This window comes from Balaenoptera musculus, chromosome 1 (genome assembly GCF_009873245.2).
Source record: "Balaenoptera musculus isolate JJ_BM4_2016_0621 chromosome 1, mBalMus1.pri.v3, whole genome shotgun sequence".
NCBI lineage: Eukaryota > Metazoa > Chordata > Mammalia > Artiodactyla > Balaenopteridae > Balaenoptera > Balaenoptera musculus.
Genome location: NC_045785.1, coordinates 20,299,666 through 20,316,665, shown reverse-complemented (window position 1 = coordinate 20,316,665; position 17,000 = coordinate 20,299,666). Strand labels below are relative to the sequence as shown.

The following is a 17,000-nucleotide window of genomic DNA, read 5'->3' as shown; positions in this document are numbered from 1 at the left end:
CTTGAACTGTTGGAGGATGGGATCTATAATGAAAGCCTGGAAAATCAACCACTTGCTGAAAACTTAAAGCGTTTGGGTTGTTTATCCCCAAAAAGACTAGATTGGAATGAAATGCAATTGAACTCAAGTATTTTATTTTGCAACAGGAGTCTGGGCCCAAGGTAGATCTTCCTAACAGTGACAAAGGAGGTAAAGGAGGCTGTGACATCCCTGCCCCTGGGAAGTTTAAAACTTAGCTGGCCAGCAAACGTCCCCAGTATGGCCTAGTCTGGGAGTAGGAGACAGAGAAACAAACTCCAGCTGTCCCTCTCAGGACCAGGGACTCTAGTTAGTCCTGGGTATTCTGGGCCAGCTGCAGAGCACTGATTAATTAGCCAGAGAGAACCATCTCTGATCTGCACTAAGCTTTTATTGTTCTGCCATCACCACCACCAACCACAGCTTTAATTAAATCCGGGGCTTGATTACCACACGCGGTGCTGCCATCACTCTCTCCTGATGACTTTATCTTGGTTCCTGGAAGGATGGTGGTGGTGACAGTGTGTCAAGAGGAGAGGAGACTCTAAAGAAGCCTGAAGCATGGAATCTGGACACTGGTGATTTGAGGGTATGTGAGTTGGTGGGTGGAGCGATCAGCTGTAGGACTCAGCATCTGACCTCAAAGAACTCACAATTTATTGCAGAGTTAAGACCTCTCACTTAGGAGATGGGACAGAGTGGTGTGACATAAGCCCCCAAACGAAAGGTGCACACAAACATCCCAGCAACTGAGAGGGGGCAGAGGTCCTTTGGGACTGGAGGGAAAGCAGGGAAGCTTCATGGAGAGGGAGGATCTAGAGGAATTTTAAAGGAAGAGCAGGATTAGATAGGCCATCAGGCAGGGAAGAGTGGAGAGAAGAGCATGAATAAAAGTGTGGAGGTAGCAATGAGAACCTGCTACATCTTGAGACTGGCGAGGAGGTAGGTGACCGTAGTTGGGGGCGGGGCAGGGCCGAAGAAAGGCGATTCCTGTCAGAGGACACCAGGAGCAACACTTCAGAGTACTTGGTGGTGATGGGTGGGGGGGTGCAGTTTGGGGAGGACCTTGAATGCCAAGCTGAGAAGTTGGGACCTCATTCAGCAGGTAGTAGGAAGCCTTTGTAAGTTTCTGAGATGCCTGGATGATCCAATTTTCTCATGGAAGTTTACAAGACTCCTGAGGATGTGGTCCTGCCTCCCTCCTCAGGTGTGCCTCTCTATCCCATCCCTCACACTCTGTGCTCCAGCCAGAGTGTAGAACATTCTTCATACTCCCCGTACTCCTGGCTAAGTCCTATTCCTTCAGTTCTCAATTTTTTTTTTCTTTTTTAATTATTTATTTATGTATTTATTTATGGCTGTGTTGGGTCTTTGTTTCTGTGCGAGGGCTTTCTCTAGTTGTGGCAAGCGGGGGCCACTCTTCATCGCGGTGTGCGGGCCTCTCACTATCGCGGCCTCTCTTGTTGTGGAGCACAGGCTCCGGACGCGCAGGCTCAGTAGTTGTGGCTCACGCGCCCAGTTACTCCGTGGCATGTGGGATCTTCCCGGTCCAGGGCTTGAACCCGTGTCCCCTGCATTGGCAGGCAGATTCTCAACCACTGCGCCACCAGGGAAGCCCCCAGTTCTCAATTTTAACATTTCTCTAAGATCTCCAAGAAGCCTTGAAGACACCGTCCCATTTCTCCCAAGCCTGGGCAGGTGCTGCCTTTCAAGAAGGCTCCTATAACCCCTTGCGTCTTCCCCATTAGAGCTCGTATCACCGTGTAATTCTTCATTTGTCGGAATCCTCCTCTGGATTGTGAATTCTTTCGAGGCTAGCGACAGTAACTTGTTCACCAGTGTGTCCCTAAAAATCAGCATAGTGTCAGCAAAGTGAGGATGGATGGAAGGGCTGGGGCCGGAGGGGCGGGGAGGAATCTCTCAGGTTCCTCTCAGTTCTTGGCCATGAGTTTCTGAAGAAGGACAATGGAATACCACAAGTGTCAACAGGTAAGGTTGGTGGGAAATGCGCCCTTAATTTGAATGATCAGTCTTATACTCTCACTGGAAGCACAAGGTGGAGAACACAAAACAAGCTCAGACCTCCTCCTCACGTCCCTGAGAATAAAGCGAAGCCCAGGCTATCTCCAGGCACGCCCAGGAATTATTTGAGGAACGGTGAGGCGGAGGGTTACTAACCGGGACTATAAGCAGTAACCCTCCGCTCGGGCCTTGTAATCGTGGTGGCGGCTCTTCGACCACCAGGGGGAGGAATCGCACCGCATTCCGGGCCTTGGGCGGTTTCACACCAAGACGAGGGGCCGTGGAGAACTCTGGGAATGTAGTCCTGGGGGGCGGGTCGTAATGTGCCATCTTGCGCGGTGCACCTCGGAAGTTATAGTTCCGGACAGAGAGGCGGGAAATGCTTTTAAGCGCTAATTTCGAGTTCTGGAAACTACAACTACCAAAGGGCCATTGGCTCCTGGGCAGTTTCCCGTTTCCTTCGAGTTGACCATTTGGGTTGCTTCTGAGAGGTCAACTTGACTGGGTAAGTTTGATTGGAGAAAGCTTCTATTCTGGACTGAGGGGTCTGCAGACTTGCTCGCATTCCAGCCCGGTTTGAGGGGGCTTCTCGTCTCAATCCCAGACTAATCCACATTAGTCTTTTATCTTTTCTGTTTCCTACTGAGACACCTCCAATATCCGCCCTCACCCTTTATTCTCCCACTATCATCTTGCGCTTTCACTCCCGGCGCCCCTGGAATCCCACGGTGAGCTCTCTCGTTCGGAGCCCACAGCCCCACCCCGAGCCCACGGCATCACCTCTCTGAAACGTGGCCTTCTTTGTGCTCCACACTTTTTATGTGCTTCACTCTTACCCTCAGTTTCCTGGTTTTCATACTAGTGAAAGAAGGGTCACCATTCCTTCTTCACAATCCACGGAAGTGCCCAGGACTGGAAGTCAGCAGACCTGTGTTTTATTCCAGCTCTGCAGCTCTCTCGCTCTGTGACCCTGGGCAGATCATACAACCTCTCTGGGACTCACTCTCTTCAGCTATTGTTGAGTTGGCCAAAAAGTTCGTTCGGATTTTTACGAAAGATGGTACGGAAAACCTGAACGAACTTTTTGGCCAGCCCATAATACGAAATGGAGATGACAGTTGCTCTCTCCGTCTTAGCTCTAGGCAGTGTTGTGGAGCCAATAAGCTAATACGTGTGAAAGTGCTTTATAAACTGTAAAGCCTCCACAAGCGAGAGATTATTTTTACTATAATTATTAATGCTCTGAAAAACTCTTGGCTCCTTTTATAGCTCTGTCCCCTTGTTGCTCAAACCTGCCCCTTGAGCACTTGGTGTCTCCATTCTCTGAGAGCAGGATGTTAGTTCCTCACTTCCCCAGAGACCACAGACTAATGAGCTTTAAGACTCCAGAGAGCTTTGTCTGGAAGGAAACCCCAGAGAAGTGCTTGTCTTGGACTCTGTCCTGAAATAGCCAGTGATGAAAAGTCCACACAGCTGGCAGAAGGGTGGTCCCTGAACACTGGAAACGGGGCCCCAGCAGGAGATGGACAGCTGCAGTGTAAGCCCTATCCGTTCCCTCTGGGCTCTTCTGGGCCTGTTTAGTAGACACTGGTTTTGGGAGCGGTGTCTCAGACTCGAAAAGGCCAGGAGGAAAGAAACCATTTTGTCAAAGGGTTTAATCCAGAAAACCACAAAAATCCTGGAAAAAAAAAAAAAAGCTTACCTGGGTGTGAGGAAAGAGAGCCATAGCATTGTTAATTAATTCCTAGCATTTTATGAGCACTTAAAATGTACCAGGCCCTAGGCAATATCACTTTTCTTATTAATTTTCACTTATGAAGTGTCCTCATTTTACTTATAGGGAACTTAGGCTGAGAGAGGTCATGTAGTTTGTTATGGTTTTAGTGCCTTCTATATGTCAGGTGCTTTACATACATTCATTTAATCCTCATCAGCAACTTCATGAGTGATTTATTATTTCTATCATGTGGAGAAGTTATCAGAGGCTTAGAAATGAAGGACCTTGCTCAAGGTCACACAGCCAATTAAGTGATGGAAGTGGAGTTCAGACTGTCACCAAAGCCTTTTTTCCCCCACTATACCATATAGCCTAATTTTTAGATCAAAAAGACAGAGATTAAAGAATTGAGAGGGTTTAAATCAAAGCCAAATAAAGGAAGCATTTTTGGGGTCCCTACTATGTGGAGAAAGCATGAGGATAGATGGTTTGGACTCCAAAGAAATGTAAAACACTGCCTACCTCTGTAGCATATCTGAAGAGATAAGGCATACATGTGTAAAAAATTAAATAGCATTCATTGGATAAACTGACTATTGAGACCAGTTATGTGCAGGGCACTGCATTAAGCCTAGTAACTGGCAGAAACATGCTTCTAGGTGGCCATGGGGATTAAACCAAGTGGTATCACAGTCATTATCATTTCATTAATATGAAAATGGTGGACTGCAATACCATATACACTCAGTAAATATTTGCTGCATGCACACGTCTGAATAAAAGAAAAATCCTGGGTACCATCTGGACCAGAGGTTCTTGAACCTTGGGGATCAGAAAGCTTGGGAAGCTTTATAAACTAATTGACCTCTGGCAATGGGGGCCCTAAAACCTATATTTTTGAAAAGTTTTCCAGTTGATTGTGATAAGAGATTCAGGAACTTCTGATCTAGATTCTACTTGGACCACTTATTGGAGGCAAGTTACTGATTGAAAACTGCTAGAATACGTACTAATTAAAGAGCTGTCCTGAGGCAGCCTGTGATTGGTTATCAGGTGAGGGAGGCAGACAGTACTCAGAGTTGAGAGGAGGGAAGGTTGGAAGGACTTGGAAAGCTTCACAGAGGACCAGAGATTTCACTGGGCTTTGATGGTTGGGACAGGTTTGGATGGGTAGAGAGGCCTTTAGGCAGGCACCACCGCGAATTGTTTAGATAAGGTGAGCCAAAGAAGGTAGAGACACCTGGGCTGATTTCCTTGGAGAATTCCATGGCATTTATTAGAAATGACTCTGGATGCTCGGTGTGGATGTTTCTTAGGCAAAATTTGCAAGTCAGATTGGATTTTCCCATCTTCCCATTCTACTTGTGCATCAGTCAGTATGAGCCCAGGGAATGCAGATTCATTTTCATGTTAGCCTCACTCTGGTCAATTAGCTTCTTTAGTTTTTATTTATTTCCAAATTTAATTTAGTTGATGACCTTCCCAGAAACTTTCCAGGACTGCCAGAGAATTCTGCTCCCCTTCTGTTTGGTTGTTCTCAAGTGCCCTCATCCCGATTCCTATCTCACGTAGTGTTCTCTGTTCGGGTTAAGACCAACATCTCTTCCTATAAGAAGTTACTATCATTCTGGTCACCGAGTCTTGAAACCTGACTCGCCTTTGGCTCTTCCCTCTCCCATAACTCCCCAGATCCACTTAGTTGCCAGATCCTATTGTTTCTACTTTTCACACAATCAACAAATATTTCCTGGATACTTCCTAAGAGCCAGGTACTACACTAGGTGCTTTAAATGCATTATTTCATTTTATCTGCATAGCAACCTTATGAGGATGGGTAGCATTCCCATTGTACAGATGGGGAATCAGGCTTAGAGAGATCAGGTAACTTGCCCAAGGTAAGAAAGCTAGGCAGCGAAGGAGCTGGGCCTCAAACTTGGGTCTTTCAGACTTTATATCTCCCATGTGCACGACCTCATTTCCAGAGTAGATTCCAACGCCTTAGCCTAGCACTTGAGGGACTGCTACCCTCCAAATCTGGTCACATCCTCCTTTCTCACCTTGCATCCATCACGAACTTCTCGAGGTTTCTCAAGTGTGCTTTCTCACCTCTGTGCCTTTGCTCACACATTCTTCTACTCAAAAGTCAGTCTTCCCATCTTCCCCTGCCCTCCACTTCCAAGCTAAAGGAGCTCTCTTTCTTCTTGGAACTCCCACAGTATTTTGTCTGACCCACTTTTATGGCAGTGAGAACTTGCCGCTGCTTCATTGTCATGTGGGTGCCGTGTCCTGTGCCCCCTCCCCACCCGCCGTGGGTCCTCTGTACATTTGCCCTCAAGGGGAAAAGGTCAGGGTCTGAGACTAAGCAGCACACGTTCAGCTTCCTTTTGGCTGAATAGTCCACTGACTGCATCAGGGGCTTCTTTTTAAAATGAATTAGGTTTATTTTTAAATTTGCTTCAGAGAAACAAAATGAAGAAGTCTGTAGTAGAAAGACTGTCACTTATTATCTTCCAAAGTTAAATAGAATGGCATTAGTATTATTGGTTGTCTGGGGTTTTCCATTAGATCAGACAATTGGAAGTTGGCAATGAGGAGATCTATGTGTAATAATAGTTCTGGTGACCTTGAGCAGCTCACTTAACCTCTTGAGCAGCTCTCATAACCTCTTAAACTTGATTTCTTCATCAGTAAAGCTCATTTATATACTGGGCTGAGGCGGGTGGTGGTGCAGAGGATAATTGTGAGGAGAAATGATCTCTAAGTTCTCTTCTTGCCCAGGCATGCTTTGACCTGAACTTTCTGATCCATCCCAGAGCATCTTAAAGAAAGCAGAATAATGTAATGACTGAAAATGTGGCTCAGGACTCAGTGTATCTGTTTACGTGCTTTTGGTTCAAGCAATAGAATCTAAACCCAGTTGGTTTAAATAAAAAAGGGGATTTATTGGCTCTTGTAACTAGAAGGTCTAGGACTGGGTCAGGTTTCAGGTACAATCTAATCCAGAGATTCTTAAAATCTTCACAAATATGACTGTATTTCTCTATGATTCTCTCAGCTCTGCCATCCTCCACAAGTAGCTTCATCCAAAAGGTAGCAGAGTGGCTGCAACAGTTCAAGGCTTCATATCCGCACATCACTCTAGCTCAAAACAAGAAAGAACTTTTCCACCCTCAACCATCAAACTGAAGTCCTGGGCTTTACTCTGGTTGGACCAACTTATGTCATGAGCCCACTCTTCATCCGGATACTGACGGGGATACCAAGGGATGATTGGCCCAACTCTAGAAGTTAGTGAGGTATCAGCCCCACCCAAATCACAAGGCTTCTGTGTAGGAGGGCAGGATAGAGTGGATATCAAGAAGTTTGCTCACATTCTCCACTGTCACAGCCACACTGCCCATGATCAAATTCTGGCTCTGCTAGCTTTATGTTCTTGGGTAAATTACCTAACTTTATTAAGCATCAGTTTCCTTATCTGTAAGATGAGATAACAATACATATCCCAGAGGATTGTTGTAAGGATTTAATTAAATAATATATGTATGTAAAGCACTTGGTGTAGTTCCTGGCACAGAGTAAGCGTGATGTTGCTGTGATGATATGATTGAAGAGGGACGGAGAGCAGTGGCATTAACCCCAATTTAAGAAGCAGCCAAGTTACGGAATGTTTTCTAGTCAGAGCATGCACACCTGCCATGTTGAAGGCTCCTGTTTGATCTCCTGCCCACATTATACTCTTCCGTATTTCTGCCCCTTTCTGCTCTTACATTATGTCCTTTCTAGAAATGCTTTCCTTCTTCTCCCCTGCCTCTAAAATCTTCCTCATATTTCAAGGCCCAGCATAAGTGCCTTTATAGTTAATAGTTTCGGGCAGTGATTTTGTATATGTGTAACTGAGTCTCCCCATGAGCAGGATCAGTGAGGGTTAGGAGCTCAGGTCTGGATTAGACAGACCCGAGTTTGCCACCTAGAAGCAGTGTGACTTGGGAAGGTTATTCAACCTCTTCATGCCTTAGTTTCCTCATCCGTAAAACAGGGTCTCACCCTCAGACAGTTATTGAGAGAATGAAATGACGCAATGTATGTAAAAAGCTTAGTTCAGTGCTGACACAGAGTAAATAATTGATGGTAGTAGTTATTGTTATTCTTAGCTTCATGAGGTCTGTGTTATAGTCTGTGCAGCAGTTACTGCTGTGCTGGGCACATAATCGGTGCTGAATAAACACTTGTTAGTGGGTTTTGAGGAGTATGGAGGCTCTCTTTCCTTTTCATGACCATCTCCTTACCTCTCCACCACCAACAACAGAAAAAGCAGCCCCTAAACCTTAGTAAAGGCAGTGTAGCAAAGTGGATGATGTGGAAGATTGACTGAGTCACCGGCGGGAAGGAGGGGTGATAAGGAGGGGTGGATAGGGGTGGCAGATGACACGAATAAGCAACAGGAAGCTGAGAGGAAACCAGCAAGAGGCTGTTCTTTGTTCCACCCTCTAGCCGTCAAGTTCAGCCACGGCCCAAGTCGTTGTTCAGTTCAACTGGTGATGAAATGGGGGTCAACCAGTCCGTGGGCTTTCCGCCTGTCACGGGATCCCACCTCGTAGGCTGTGGGGATGTGATGGAGGGTCAGAGTCTCCAGGTAAGTGTCTCCAGCATGCCTCCGCTGCTTCTGTCTGCACAGGACTTATCGATAGTGAGTCTGATGCTGCAATTCCAGGTGGGGGGAAACTGAGTTAGAGCTGGTCTGGATTTGGTTGTAGAGCCCCTAGGTCTCTTTTCCCTGACCTTTTTCTTCCTCTTTCCAATTAGAAGCATCTCAATAGACAAGAGATTATGGGTTCTTTTTCTGGCTCAGAGGAAATGGGGTCTCTAGCTTCAAAGGTAGCTCTCAGATGTCTTGAGAGCAGATGCCTGATCCTGGAAAGGTTTTGGATCTCATCTTAATCTGAGTGTATGAGAGGAAGAGCAGTGGACCGTGTGCCACTGACCTTTGACTTTCTGACCCAGGTAGGAAGACAGTCTTCTTCTTTTCCTCTCCTGCCTTTATCTATTTCCCTCTCGTACTTTGGTTCGGGACTTTCCCTCCATCAGTTCCTAGGTTATTCTCTGCTGGCCCTTGAACTCCCCCCTCCCTTGTGAGAGGCACATACTTCCTGGTAACCTCTCACCTACTCCCGTGTAAAATGAGTGTGCTGCTGTTGCTTCCCAGGGGCCAGCCTGGAGGATTGTCCTGGGTGACCCACCAGTGCTGCCCCATTCAGCATGAGGGCTAATGCCTCGCTCCTGGGACTCCTCCAGGCCTGGGCTCAGGGCCAGATTTAAACCTTTTGATATCTCAAGCATTGGGAATATTGTAGTACCCCTCAGATGTAATTCAAAATACAGTTGGCTGTTTGAAATGACATAAGCCTTGCATGTATGCTAAACATAAAATTGCTTCTTTCTGGATTTTCTGAATACAAAATTCAGCTATATGAATTGAAGGTAGAGTTTCCCTGTTTTGGTGCTTTGCTGGTGCCCCAAACACCTGCTGAATGTGTCTGTTGGGAAATCTAGCCATGCTTGGGCTTCTTGCTCTGAGCAGCTGCTCTCTTTTCTTCCTTACAGGGGAGCTTCTTTCGACTCTTCTACCCCTGCCAAGAGGCAGAGGAGACCACAGAGCAGCCCCTGTGGATTCCCCGCTATGAGTACTTCACTGGCCTGGCTGATTACCTGAAGTTTAATAAGCGCTGGGGGGCTTTGCTGTTCAACCTGGCTGTGGGTAAGATTCTCTCCCAGCTGCTTGATTATGTTCCTAGGAGATCCCAAGGCAGACACAGTACATTACAGTTTGCATTGCCCAGCCCTTTTGTAGTGGGGCATGCATTAGCCAGTGTGGTATGGAGAGTTGGAGAGAATTATGTACATAAGAGCTTTGATTATAGAGTTAGACTGTCTTGGATTCGAATCCAGACTTTATCATTTACTAACTGTGGGGCTTGGGCAAGTTACTTAAAATGTGTCTGAATATCTGATACTTTTGCCGGGTTATAGTGTGGGACGTATGTAAGACATGTACTCTAGTGCAGTGCTTGGGATATAGAATGTGTTCCATGGATGGTGGCTATTACTCATTTACCCAGCACGTATTAATTCCACTCTGTGCCAACTATAGTGTAGATCAAAGAAACGTTCTTAACTGCCAAGGAGCATACTGTCTCCTGCAGTTGCCTCTCTAGCTCCTCCCTCTTCTGGGTCAGATGACATTGAATCATCCCCTTTCCCCAAAGGCCCCACTGTTAGGAACTCTACCCGCTGCCTTGACATCTCAGGGACTTACCCTGTAAGTTGTTCAGTACTTCCCCTTTGGGTTTATCTGCCCATTTTCTGTTGTGTTTATGCTCCCTAGGGGAGAAAAGGGGAAAGAATAGGTGATTGATTGTCCTGGGCTGCTCGGGCAAAAGGTGGTTCTTCTGCGAGGAGGGCCACATATCCTCATCACCCCTGTGCCCAGGCTGCCCTTCGCATTCAGCCGGAGATTCTATAGCCCTTGTCTCTGCTAGGATCTTGTCGCCTGCCTGTTAGCTGGAATGGCCCCTTTAAGACAAAGGACTCTGGATACCCCTTGATCATCTTCTCCCATGGCCTGGGAGCCTTCAGGTAAGAGCTGCTCTGCCCAGACCTTGTCATATTCCTTGCCTGGTTGCAGCTGCTGAGTCTTAGCTTATTCTCAAAGGTCAGGGAAACACATATTTCCATTTGCCAGTTTTCTTATCTACCATGTGCTTCATCCCAAGGCACTGGGTCCACCTTCTCTAGAAGGCCTTCCCCCAGGCCCCTTTCACCCGGTGGAGCCTTTTATATCCTTGGCTTCTCATGTTCCAGCATTTATATAAATACTTGCTTTTAGCTTTCTTCCTCTATAACAGCCCAGAAGTACTAGAAGGAGCTTGAGCTTTATGGTCAGAAAGTCATTTATTCAACCTACATTGAGGGCACCTCGGCCTGGGGCACTGGCGTAGTGATGAGGACAGACTGGCTCCTGCTCCCGTGGAGCCTGCAGCCTCAGCTGTAGATCTCAGCCGTACCACTGCACTCTGTGAGCTCGGGACTGTGGTACAACTCTCTGAGCCTAGATTTCCTCATCTGTCAAATGGAATGCCACTCCCACAGTGTGGGTTATGAGGAATCAGACAGACACCTAATAGGTGCACACGCCTGCCAGTTTTCCTCTCTGTCTCTCTACGTGGAGGATCGTGGGGTGATGAGCTGTAAGATCTCTTTCACCAGCTTTCGGGAAACACTGGTCCAAGTTTTACAAGTCAGTATCCATTCAGAATTCTCCCCATGAATTCTGATTTTTACACCTTGGTGTGTTATATACATAGCTTAATAACTGTAGTACATGCGTTCTTATTTAAGCTTGTGAATATTCTCTCTGTATGTTCATTCATCAACGTATAAGTCTAGTTTATGTCCCAAAGTGTTACACAAAGGCATCTATTTTTGCCTTTTCACACCTCCCACCTCCACCCAAACCATTGTCTACACTGTAGCCAGGCAGATCTATTTTAAAACCAAATATGATCTTGTCATTCCAGCACCTAGAACAGTGCCTGGCATATTGCAGATGTGCAATAAATATTTGTTGAATGAATGAATGAATGTAACTTCCCTATCTAGATCTTTTTAATAGCCCTTTGAACTTAATTCAGCTCTTGTCATTGGCTTACCTGAATGCAGGTCCAGGACAAAGTTTCCAGCCTTGTTGCTTGCTACTTGCCCTACTCCAGCTCTCCAGACAAACAGCCCTAAAGGCACTATGTTAGTTTCTGCCTCAGGGATTTCATTTGTGCTGTGCTTTGTGGCTGTTCCCTTTGCCTGGAATACTTGCTGTTCTCCTTTCTCTCTTCCTCTTCCTCCTTTTCGTCTTTTGCCTGGCTAATTCCAAATTACCTTCAGGGTCTTAGTTTGGGTGTCACTTTCTTAGGGACACCCATCCTGACCCCTATATTATATTAGGTTAAGTTTTCCGGTGGTGTGCTTTCATAAGACAATCTGTACCTCTCAGTACTTAACATAATTGTAATGAATTAATTACTTATGTGATTATTCTTTAATGTCTGTCTTTTTAACTAGATTGTAAGCTCCACAAAGGCAGAAACCATGTCTGTCTTCTATCTTTCCCAGTGCCTAGGCCATTACCTGGAAAACAGTAGTTTCCCAATGAATATTTATGTTTTGCTAGGTTCCATACGTTCAGCAGATATCTGTTGAGCACCTGCCCTGTGCCAGCTCCTTGGCATGAAAAGAAGGTGGGACATATAGAGATAAATAAATCAAGGAATCTGCATCCAGTAGAGGAGACTAAATATGGATTCACATAACTGTAGCGCATGGCAGGAAGTGGAGAGCAGATGTGGAGATGAGGCTAGAAAGGCAGCAAGATGGTTTTCTTTTTTTTTTTTTAATTAATTTATTTTTATTTTTGGCTGCGTTGGGTCTTCATGGCTGCACGCGGGCTTTCTCTAGTTGCGGCGAGCAGGCTTCTCATTGCGGTGGCTTCTCTTGTTGCGGAGCACGGGCTGTAGGTGCACGGGCTTCGGTAGTTGTGGCACATGGGCTCAGCAGTTGTGGCTTGCAGGCTCTAGAGCACAGGCTCAGTAGTTGTGGCGCACAGACTTAGTTGCTCCACGGCATGTGGGATCTTCCCAGACCAGGGCTCGAACCCGTACCCCCTGCATTGGCAGGTGGATTCTTAACCACTGCACCACCAGGGAAGTCCAAGATGGTTTTCAATGTTGATTTCTTATTCAGTAAATTTAGTACCTGCCATGTGCTATGCTGGGGTTGGGTATGCAGTAGTGAATAAAATAGAGACCCTGCTTTCAGATTGTAGTCTAGTGGGGAAGAGAAGCTAAGAAATATTATTTCCTAAGCTGACAGGTATTTTATAGAGAGAGCAGGTGAACACATGACTTTAGAGTGGTCTTTTTGGACTAAGAGTCTGTATTGAGGCTTCAGATCTCAATAGACTGGGGTGAATCAGTTATAAATACTCTTCATTAACCATAGTGAAATTCCAAGAAAAGGGGCAGGGAGGTAAAGGGACATGGTTTCCTCTTGTTGCATCCGTGGTTAATTCAGGACCTGAAATCCTTCCCATGAGTCACAGACCTCTGGCTTCCCATCCCAGGGAGGAGTATATATATTTAAACATTACCTAGCCATTTGTAATGTGCCTCTGTCTCCTCTGGTTCCCACACAGTCCTGTGAGGTACGTGGGGAGGGAGATGCATATTTTACAGATGAGCAAACAGGCTCTGAAAGGCAGACTTGTCCAAAGTTACAGTTTAAACTGGGAAGGGATCAGAAATCTCTGGCTCTCAAGTCCAGTTCTTTGCCTCCCTGAGAGAAGTGAGAGAAGGTGAAAAGAAACTTAAGGCACTGACTTTCCGCATCAATTAGGATCTGAGTAAGTTGTATTTCACAGAAAAACCCCAAACAATAGTGACCTAAATAACATAAAATGTATTTTTTGCTCAGATAAAAAGAAAGTTAGAGGTAGACAGAGCTGATATGATAGTTCTACAAAGCTGTCAGAAAACTAGACGTGTAGCTTCTATCTCTAAGGGTATCTCATGACCCAGGCTGCTTTAGGTCTAACCATTACATCCGCAGTCTGTGCAATAGGAAGGGAGAACTCTCCTGAAAGTTCTATATAACACAACTGCTTACATCCCATTGACTAGAGCTGCTCTGTCCATTATTGGTAGCTTCTAACCACATGTGCATATTGAACATTTGAAATATGGCTGGTCCAAACTGAGATGTGCTATAAGTATAAAACACACATTGGATTTCAAAGACTTCATATGAAAAGAAAAAGAAAATGTAATAAAATATTTCATTAATTTAAAAATTTTGATTATATGTTCAAATGATGTTTTGGCTATATTGGGTTAAATAAAATATATTATTGAAATTAATTCTACCTGTTTCTTTTTACTTTTTAAGATATATCTACAAGAAAGTTTTAAATTACTTAGGAGGATAGCATTATATTTCTATTGCTGGGCTAGAACTTAATCACACAGACAAACCTGGCTGCAGAGAGGCTGGGAAATGTCATATTTTTTTGCATGACAGTGTCTTCAGCTGAAAATTAGATTCTGTTATTAAGGAGGAAGGGAAAAATAGGTGTTTGGAGTAGGCAATTAGCAGTGTCTGCCATATTTTTTCTGGAAAGTTGGAGGACAGACCAAAAAAACCCACATGCTAAATCACAGATGCATATTTGCATATTAAAGAAATAGCCAGAGTCCCTGTCCTCAAGGAGCTTACCAACTAATTTGGGAGACATACAATATATAGACAATAAGAATGCAATTGTCTGAAGTAGCCAAACTCTTGGGGTTGGAGGTGGAGGAGATGCGTCAGCGTATGGGGTTGAAAAACACGGTGGATTGACTTGCACATGCTCCCTGGAGGAGGACACTGGAGCCTTGGTGAGAGCAGGGGTATGCTGGCTGGAAAAAGCTCCTGGGGAAGGGCTGCTGCAAATGAAACTTCCTCCATTCCATCTTTTGAGATGGCTACTAGCAGAGCATGGTTGGACTAGGGGCTAAGGGTAGGCCATTCTTTTGATCACTTCTCTCGGTTCCTTCCTGGATCTTTAGGACACTGTATTCAGCCTTCTGCATGGAGCTGGCCTCCCATGGCTTTGTGGTTGCTGTACCAGAGCACAGGTGAGGGATGACAGTCACAATGAACCATCATGGGTTGGGTGCCTGCAGTGGGCTAGGGTATAGGCTAGTTCCCTATAGATATATTATTTCTAGTTCTCACAACACTATGCAAGGTAGAGGTTATATTCATTTTAAAGGTGAGGAAACCAAGGTTCAAAGATGTTGAATAACTTGCTGAAAGTGACATAGCTGAATTGGGGTTCAAACCCAGGTCAGTCTCCAAAATCCACATTTTTTTCTACTCTCCTATGTGTGCCCCCGATCTTCTTTCCTATTAGCTAAAGGATAATCTAGAATGTCTTGGCTGAAAAGGAGGATTTGGTAAAGGGGAGAAATAAGTCCAAGTGTCTTCTGGTTTCTCTCTGATGGCACATGTATTGCAGGGATGGGTCAGCTGCAGCAACCTGTTTCTGCAAGAAGGCCCCAGAGGAGAACCAGTCCAACGGCAAGTCACTGGAGGAGGAATGGATCCCCCACCGTCAAATTGAGGAAGGGGAGAAGGAATTCCACGTTCGGAATTGCCAGGTAGGCTTATGCCAGTGGGGAGGGAGAGGTACTAAGCCTGTCCTCCCTATAAAACACTCACTAAGAAGGCTTTGAACTAACCTCTCTTGAAATCTTGGTCATAGTGGTTCTGAGCTTGTCACATCAGAGAAATGAGGTATTAATCAAGACTCTTACAATTGCAAGTGACAGAAACCCAACTTAAGCTTGTTAGGCAAAAAGGAGAATTGGTTGGCTTATATAAGCAGACAAGGGAAGGGCAAGACTGCGAGAACCAGACTCAAATGCCATTGGGACTTGTTTTTCCCTCTTATCTCTGTCCCTCTGCTGGTTGGTCTCATCTGCTAACTGGCTTACCTTATGAGGTTGCATATGTTTGCCCTCACCCTCTGAGAGAATAGGGCTGTTTTGGGGTTGTCCCCCACTTCTACCCCAAGTTGCAAGATGAAAAATCCTGGATAGAGGCTCCGAGGCTGGGGAGAAGTACCAAAATACGAAGTTCCCATCCGAAATACATTACTAAATTTTTTGGGGGAGGGGCAATCCTCAAAAGTCAGGGTTAACAGGAGAAGTGGGGGCAGGTGAGTGCTATGCAGACCAAAACAATAGACATGTGCTATAAGTGGGCAAGTGGAATCCAGTACTGGGTTGATGATAGGAGCACTTTTGTGTCCTTTTGTTGTCAAAGTGCTTTCATATGGCACACTGTGTACCCATATTATACCCCTGTGTACCACGGGTAGGTAGAGTCTGAACAGCAGGGCTGACTTCGTTGTGCTCTTAGGTGGAGCTTACGTGAGTGGCTGTGAGGGAGCTAAGCCTTTCTCAGGGTGTGGGGACCGCAGTGCTGGCTGAGATGTGCATGGGCACATCATGTCTGCGTTCTTCCTCGGCTCTGTAGGGGAGCGAGATCCCCGCTGGATGGTTGTGCGGTATTCCAGCTCCCACTGGGACTGTCTGTTGCAGGTGCATCAGAGGGTAAGCGAGTGCCTGAGGGTGTTAACTGTCCTGCAAGAGGCCGCTGCTGGGCAGACTGTCCTCAACACCGTGCCTGGCGGGTTGGATCTGATGACCTTGAAGGTATGGCAACGGTTGGTATGACCTGGAGCACATTTTATTCATCAAGACTTTCTTGGTTGCAAATAACAGAAGCCTAACTCACTAGCTTAAACCAAAAGAGAATTTATTGGCCCAACTAAGTAGGAAGACCAAAAGCAGATTGGCTAGATCCAGGGTCTCAAACATTGTCATCAAAGCTCTAGCACTCTCTCCCTTCTTCCGGCTCAGCTCCACTCTGTGTATATGGGCTTCATTCTCACCAGACTCTCTCCATTAGGCAAAAAAGGTGGTTGCTGGCATATTCCAAGCCTGCATCTCAACTCAGCTCCAGACCTAAAAGGAAAAGAAACTCTGGTAGCTTTCAGCAATCTGGAAAGGCCATGGCCTGCTTGGGTCACATGCCCGTTCCGGGCCAGTCACTGTGCCAGAGGGATAGGGTATTCTGGTTGGCCTGCCTACATTATACACCCATTTCCGGGTCAGGGGAACCTGAGCACCAGGACTGACAGCCCCACGGGGCCGCATGGGTGAGGGAGTGATGGTTTGTTCCGCAAAGGAAGGGCTATGGAGCCGCATACAACGTGTGTTGTCTACTGCAGGCTCGTTCCTGCCTTTAAAGGGATCCCAAGAACCCCCCAGGAGGAGAGAAACTGTACCCCCATGGAATTTGGTGCCTATGAAGGCACATTTTCCTCCCCTATCCAGTCCTTTCCTCCGTAATTTCAAAAGTAGCTCAGGCTTTATTTAGAGGACCAAGAAATCACACAAAAGCATGAAGGAAAAAGAAACGGAGTTTTTTGGACATTTTGATGTTTGTCCTTCCAGTTCTTTTAAGATGCATTTTTTTAAAAACAATAATGTTACTATTTAATACAAGCTGTTTTGTGGCCTTTTTCTTCATTTTGCAAAACAGTATGAATGTCTTCTTATTCCAGTTAATATTTTTCTATGGCATGATT

The 17,000-nt window shown here is 45.7% G+C and overlaps 1 protein-coding gene across 1 annotated transcript in view; it reads left to right on the top strand.

The window, feature by feature from the left end:
• The first annotated feature begins 2,482 nt into the window (after nt 1-2,482).
• PAFAH2 (platelet activating factor acetylhydrolase 2) overlaps nt 2,483-17,000 on the top strand; it is a 29,269-nt gene continuing 14,751 nt past the window's right edge. The window contains exons 1-7 of the mRNA XM_036834307.1: nt 2,483-2,545; nt 8,249-8,390; nt 9,359-9,512; nt 10,294-10,390; nt 14,410-14,478; nt 14,862-15,003; nt 15,949-16,062. Of these exons, the coding sequence (XP_036690202.1) occupies nt 8,301-8,390; nt 9,359-9,512; nt 10,294-10,390; nt 14,410-14,478; nt 14,862-15,003; nt 15,949-16,062 (666 nt within the window). The 5' untranslated portion in view covers nt 2,483-2,545; nt 8,249-8,300. The remainder of the gene's footprint in view (nt 2,546-8,248; nt 8,391-9,358; nt 9,513-10,293; nt 10,391-14,409; nt 14,479-14,861; nt 15,004-15,948; nt 16,063-17,000) is intronic.